Here is a 7726-nt window from a genome sequence, read left to right on the forward strand (position 1 = left end):
CAGGTGTTGCAGGACCAGGGAAGTAGAGGGAGTTGAGGGTGGGGACAGGTCCAGAAGCAGTGCTCCTGGGGCCCAAGGAAGGCATTAAGTTAGTCTGGGTGAAGAAGATCAGGAAGCAGTATTCGTTCCCCAGGTGTCTGGGGACCCAAGCCTAGGAATGGCGCAGGGCCCAAACTAGGAGTAGAGAACAGCGGGGGAGATGGAAGGGTGAATACGGCTGGGGGAGTCAAGGTGCGGAGGGCTGCGAGATAGACTACCCCAAGAGAGGCCTGAGGGCAGGAGAGCCCGCCATGAGAGTTAGCTGATGGTGCAGGTCCAGGGAAGCAGAGAGAGGTGAGGGCGGGGCCAGGTCCCGAAGCAGTGCTCCTGGAGCCCAAGGAAGGCACCCAGCTGGCCTGCGCGAAAAGGATCAGGAAGCAGCACAGGTTCTGGGGGAGTCAAGGCGTGGGGGGCTATGCTATAGACTTACCCCAAGAGGCCGGAGGATAGGAGTGCAGGCTAGGAGCCACTACTGTTTCTTTTACTTTTATTATGGTCTGCCTAACCATTTAAATTTGTTTGATATTTCCATAGTAAGAGTCATTGTACTTTTGCAAATATTTCCTATATCTTTATACAAGTGAATTAGTCATTTTTCTTGTGTCTTATACCATTGTGTTTTCACTTAAAATGTCTTTCCCTAGCCAAATATAAATATCTATACAGATCTATTTCCCATTTTTAGAAAACAAAATCTATGTTTTATTTGAGGTCTTTAAAATATTCTCTTTCTTTCCTTTCACATTCTTGGTGATGGCACTGACTCAGTTTTGAAAACTGCTTACATAGTTTCTGAAAATCTCTTGGAAAGTATGCATGATACTTTCTTAAATGTCTTTGAAAGGCAATGTCCTCTTGTCACCAAGCCATGCTTATTTTTTATCTGAGTTCATTAGTTTTGTTCACATTATTAGTGTCAAAAAGCTTATATATTTTTAAAAGTTTTAGATGTTCCAGTGAAATGATTTCTGCATTGAACCATTTTTCTGAATGTATTCAATAGCTCTTTGGTCATTTTTTGAGTTAAGTACTCCATTTATTTTTAAATTAATAGTAAAATTAAGTATCTCAAGAATACAAATCATAATATATATTTTGGTTTGAGTCTTTACCAAGAATCGTAGTATACTGAAGCCTGTATATTTTGGAGGCTGAGGAGCTGGCTTAGTGGGTAAAGTTCTTGTTCTGTAAGCATGATGATTTGAGTTAGGATCTACATCACCCATATAAAAGCTGGGCGTGGCAGCACTTTCATGTACCCCACTCAGCACTGAAGAAATGGAGACAGATGGATCCTGGAGGCTTCCTGGCCAGCCCAGTCTACATTCCTTGAGCTCCAGGTTCAGTGAAGAGAATCTTTCTGAAAAAATAAGTTGGAGAACAATTGAAGACACCTGGTGTTGATTTCTGGCTTCCACATGCACACACACAGAACACACACATGCACACACATACACATACACACATACATATACCACATACACACAATAAAACAGATTCACACTTTGATATATTAATATCAAATAAAGTAGTACATATATTCATTTTTTAAGTAACAAAGATATTTATCTTTGTCTTTATTCAGTAATAAAGATATTCATTAATTCCTCTATATCATTTTTTAATTCCTTTAAGTTATATGTGACAAATTTTAGGAGCATAATTGGTGGAAGCAAAAACAGCTTTTTTGACTCTAAAGAACATACTTTGTATAGTAAAGCACGGTACTTTTGCTTCTTCAGTTTAACAGTACTTATTCTGTCAGCAAATCCAGAGAATGTTTCATCTTTGAGGTATGAAATGCCCCGAAATCTACATATGACTGAAGTTTTAAAATATTGAGTTCTGCAGTCTCAAATCACTTTGAAATGTTGCATTCCATCATCATGCCATCTGTTTTGTTCACTTCTTCCAGAGTATTTTGATTACGCTCTTGAGTGTGTGTGTGTGTATGTGTACTTATATTCTTTGGAAGTAGCCTAAGCTCACAAATTTAACCACAGTAACTTTCATGCTCATTTATATGAATGAATATATATATATATAATCTCCAGGCATGAGAGAACACAGGTCTATGTGCATAGTATCCGACTGATAATATGGCCCAACTTTAGGAATGTTTTGGGGGGACTTGGTATCTTCATCAATGTTAGAGGAAAAAAATCTGACAGAAATTATTTGTTTGTTCAAAATTTGTCTGCCCCAATTTCAAACCTGTGCTATTCACAGATAAATCCACTATCCTGATATCAAGCTAGATTCATGGAGCAAGTGAACAACATGATAGAATTCATTCTGCTTGGCCTGACACAGAATCCACATGCGCAGAAACTCTTATTTTTCTTTTTTACACTCATCTACTTTCTGACCCTTGTAGGCAATCTACTCATCATTGTAACAATTGCCAGTAGCCCAACACTGGGCTCCCCCATGTACGTTTTTCTGTCCTTCTTATCCTTCATAGATGGCTGCTGCTCTTCCACCATGGCCACCAAAATGATATTTGACTTACTTGCTGAAGAGAAAACAATTTCCTTTAATGGGTGCATGACTCAGCTCTTTGCAGAACATTTCTTTGGGGGAGTTGAGATCCTCTTGCTCACAGTCATGGCCTATGATTGTTGTGTGGCCATCTGCAAACCCCTGCACTACACGATGACAAGGAACAGGAGAGCATGTGGCTTCCTGGTGTCCATGGCCTGGCCTGGGGGATTTCTTCATGCTCTGATCCAAATTCTTTTTATGGTGTGGTTACCCTTTTGTAGTCCAAATGTCATTGATTATTTCATCTGTGACCTTTTTCCTCTCCTAAAACGCTCCTGCACTGACACTCGTGTCTTTGGACTTTTTGTTGCTGCCAACAGTGGGCTGATGTGCATGTTCATTTTTTTCTATTCTTATTACCTCCTATGTTGTCATCCTTTGCTCGCTAAAGACTCACAGCACTGAAGAACATGGAAAGGCTCTCTCCACCTGTGCCTCCCATGTTACTGTAGTCATCCTATTCTTTGTGCCCTGCATATTCGTTTACCTTTGGCCCATGGTCAACTTCTCCACTGACAAAGCTGTGGCTGTGTTCTATACTATGATAACACCCATGTTAAACCCTTTAATCTACACTCTCAAAAACACAGAGGTGAAAAGTGCCATGAAGAAGCTCTGGAACCAAAGAAAAACTGGAAAATGGTTCACATGAATAGAAGAAATTAAAAATGAAAATTTAGAAATGTTTTTACTGATTTGAGAATTTCATAGAATATATTTTAATCATATTCAGACCTCTTCCTTACTCTCTACCCCCTTATTACCCTGCTCCCTTCAGGTCCTCTATTATTGTTTGTCTTTTCAAATAGGCCTACTAGTCAATTAGTCTCTAGTTCCCAAGTGATATTGGGTATGGGTATATTCCTTAAAGTCTAGTCAGCCTACCAGGCATCACACCAATAAAGAAAACTGGTGTGATAGAGAATAACATCTATCAGTTGCCAATAAACTCTCAGGCAAGGGGTAGAAGAAAAAATTACCCACATTTTAAGAAGTGTAACTACTATAAAAGATAATAGTCCTGAAACACTGGTTGGTCTTGAAAAAGACCCATGGTCATTTTCCAGGACACACAAAGGGATCTGATGCCCTCTTGTGGCCTCACTGCATACACGTGGTGCACTTTCATACATGCAGGCCAAACACTCATACATACAGAATGCAAATGAATTTTTAAAAATGATATTGTTCTTGAAATTAGAATATATGAATTTGGGTGCATATTTTCCTCTTCTCTTTTAGAACCTTCACTGCTTTTTTCATAAAAGATGAATATTTGACTAAATGATAACTAAAGAACCTATATATATATATATATATATTTAGAAGAAGCATATCATTACAGCCTTAACATGCCCAATAACAGTTTCCAGAGCAAAGACAAAGCTCCTACAAAAGTGCCTATAAAATTTCTAGGTTCGCTGTTGAATCCATAGTTTTACAATATTGAACTCAGTATAAACCCTGTAAGACATAAAATTGAATGAGTTTTTAACCTTTAAAAAAGATCTCCATTTCATTTTAGAATACACTGTATCTTACAAAAAGTCTCATTGTTCTTGCTATCAACACTGAGATGTTGGCACATGTATCTCTAATCTGTATGTATCTGATTATTATTAGTCATAGTCGGTTGCACTCGGATCCTTGGCACCTGTGTATGTCTATAGAGTCATCTGGAAGATTTCAATGGTAATGTTTATCACCTCTACTAGTTAACATGATCTAAATTTTTATGCTTTCTCCTCAAATATAATTCATTTTTAAAAATTGGCTGATTTTTTTTGTGTGTTTATCACACAGAACATCCCAAACCATCTTATTCATCTATACACCTACTTCCCAGATGGCACCCTTCCATAGCCTCCCCTCCCCACTAGAGCCCTTATACTCTGTTATACTCTGATTCTGTCCACTGTGATGTTGGCACCCCGAGCCGTTCCCCACTACTTGTCCATCTGGTGAATCTAGTCAGCCTATCTAGAGGTCTTTGTTTTAGGAGGGTCAGCTGTTCCAAATCTAGCAACAATCAGTTGTCAATATTCTTTTAGATAAGATTGGGGTCTGTTGTTCATTGTCCCAGTTCTATGCTGGGTTACTATTTTGGAGTCCCTTGGGCAACCCTGGCCAACAACTCAAAAGAAGGTATCTCCTATCTGGCATTGTTGCTTGTTATGCAGCCTTTCGCTATACATATGGACTCTTAAAAATTTATATTGGCTCCTTTAATCTTTGGTTATATTTTCCTTTTGGGTGTTTAAGGCCATATAGTTGGCCCAGATAAACCAATATATTTTTACTCTTAAGGCCATTAGAGGATCTGTTCCTCAGGGTGCACATGGACTTGGGAGGAGCCCATGGCTCCTTTCTTTTACCAGTTCTGCCTATGTGAAGATAAGTCAAAGGTCCTGTCGACCATGGCTGGCTTCACTTGGAAGCATGGAGGAAATGTTTCCTCTATGTTGACCCTCCTCTTTGTAGTTGGCACACTGGTTCAAGTCCATCTCGTGGGGTCTACATGGCCTCTTTATCAAGAGGACAGGTGACCCACCACAATTACAGGACATTTTGAGAGATGATCATAGTCCCTTGGAACTAGTCGACGTAGGAGGGCAAGGAGCAAAAACTGTCCTTTATGTCCCTCTGACCAAATTAGTATAGGCCTCAAGGTATGTCAGTTAAACATCCAAGAAGGTTAGTTCCACCAGTCTAGCACTTTTAATTACTGTGTGCCATATAGATAAATCTTTGAGAAAAGACTAACTGTTCTCAGATAAACCTTGTCTAGCCATATATTTTTTAATCTGGCATGTATAATTTGTTAGTAGGTTGTTGAACTAATATGGTTCCCTCTCATTTTTAAAACTAGCTAGGCATTATTTATCTCTCGCATTGTCTAACCCCTCCATCATGGTTTCCGCAACTAAGGTGTCCCCATTTTCCCCCTTTATCCCTTAATAATACCCTTTTCCTATGGACCTCCCTCTCTTGAGCTCCTTCTTTCCCTTTATCCCATAGGTTCCTTCTATACCCTTCACTCCCCCCTCCCTTAAACTAACCCAATTTTTATCTATATCTCCCTTATTAATGCCTGTTTCCTACTGTTAACTTTCAGGTTCTTTTTTTCCCTTTACCTCCCTGGTTCCTTTCCATTATCCTGGTTCCTGGTTATGTCTGGATACATACTAACTTATCAGGATTTGGTTGTAGGATCCACATATGAGGGAGAACATATGTTGATTTTTTTTCCTGAGTCTGTGTTGCTTCACTTAATATAACAGTTTCTAGTTCCATCCATTTACCTGCAAATTTAATGATTTCATTTTTCTTTACTTCTGAGTAAAACTCCATCATATAAATGAACCACATCTTCATTATCCAATCGTCAGTTGGGGGACACTTAGGTTGCTTCCATCTCTAGCTATTATTAAAAGAGCAGGAACAAATATGGATGTACAATTATCTCTGCAATAGGATGAGTTCTTTGGGTATATGCCAAGGACTGGTATAACTGGGTCAAATGGTCGGTTCATTTGTAGTTTTTTAAGAGTTCTCCACACTGCTTTCCATAGGGGTTGAACCAGTTTGCAGCCCCACCAGCAGTGGATGAGTGTTCCCCTTTCCACATATCCTCTCCAACATTTGGTATCATTTGTTCTCTTGATCTTAACCAGTCTTAATGGGGTAAGATGAAATATTAAAGTGGTTTTAATTTACATTTTCCCAATTACTAGTGATGTTGAACATCTTTTAAGATGCTTCTTAGCCATTTTTACTTCTTCTTTTGTGAACTCTTTGTTCAGCTCCTTAGCCCATATTTTAATTGGGTTACTTACTATCCTGATTCTCTGTTTTTTAGTTCGTTATATATTCTGGATGTTAAACCTCCATCAGATGTGTCGCTGGTGAAGATTTTCTCCCATTCTTGGGTTTTCTCTTCACTTCCCTGGTGTTGCCTTCTTTGATGTACAGAAGGTTTTTAGTTTAATGAGGTCCCATTTGTTGATTCTTAACCTTGTTTCCTGAGAAATTGATGTCTCTTAGAAAATCCTTTCCTACACCCATATCTTGTAGTTTTTTTTGCCAATGTTTTCTTCTAACAGTTTCAGAGTTTCAGGCTTTACATTGAGGTCTTTGAACCATTTGGAATTGACTTCAGTACAAGGTGAAAGATAAGGGTTTAGTTTCATTCTTCTACAGACGGAGATCTAGTTTTGCCAGTACCATTTGCTAAACATGCTGTCTTTCCTCCAGTGAATGTTCTTGGCCCCTTTGTCAAATATCAGGTGGCTGAAATTGCATTTACTCATATTTGGGTCTTCAATTTTGTTCCATTGTTCTATGGGTCTATTTTTATGCCAGTACCATATTGTTTTTATGACTACAGCTCTGTAACACTGCTTAAAATCTGTTACAGTAATCCCCTGGCATTGCTCTTAGTGCTCAGTGTTGCTTTGGCTATCCAAGGTCTTTTGTGTTTGTGCTTCCATATGAATCTTAGGATTTTTTTTTCCAATTATGTGAAAAATGTCATGGGGATTTTGATTGGTATTGCTTGAATCTATAAATGGCTTTTGGTAGGATGGTCATTTTCACAATATTAATCCTACCAATCCATGAGCATGGGGAGTCTTTCCATCTTCTGATGTCTTCCTCAATCTTTCTTTAAAGATTTAATATTTTCATTGTAGAGATCTTTAATGTCTTTGGTCAGGTTTAGTCTGAGATATTTTAAATATTTTTGCAGCTATTGTGAAGGGGAGTGTTTCCATGTCCTCTTTCTTGCTTGCTATTAGTGTATAGAAAGGCTACAGAGTTTTGTAGGTTAATTTTGTAACCTGCCACTTTACTGAACATGTTAATAATTTCTAGGAGTTTTCTGGTGGAATTTTTGGCATCTCTTAGATATAATATCATATCCTCTGCAAAATGGGATAATTTGCTCTCTTCTTTTCCAATTATTACTCCTTTAATTTTCTGCTCATGTCTTATGGCTCTTGCAAGAGTTTCAAGTACTATGTTAAAGAGAAATGGAGATAGTGGACAGCTTGTCTGGTTCCTAATTTCAATGGGAATGCTTCCAGTTTTTCTCCATTTAGAATGATGTTGGCTGTGGGTTTGTTATATATGGCTTTAATTATGT

At 38.5% G+C, this 7726-nt stretch overlaps 1 protein-coding gene across 1 annotated transcript; it reads left to right on the top strand.

Annotated features, from left to right (window-relative positions):
- Positions 1-2260: 2260 nt before the first annotated feature.
- LOC103742574 (olfactory receptor 4C5-like) lies at positions 2261-3235 on the top strand. Its single transcript, XM_008843672.3, is given in 2 exon segments — positions 2261-2925; positions 2927-3235. Coding segments are annotated over 2 exon segments (933 nt in total). The 5' UTR covers positions 2261-2301.
- Positions 3236-7726: the final 4491 nt, after the last annotated feature.

Source organism: Nannospalax galili, unplaced genomic scaffold (assembly GCF_000622305.1).
Source record: "Nannospalax galili isolate Female #2095 unplaced genomic scaffold, S.galili_v1.0 scaffold1200, whole genome shotgun sequence".
NCBI lineage: Eukaryota > Metazoa > Chordata > Mammalia > Rodentia > Spalacidae > Nannospalax > Nannospalax galili.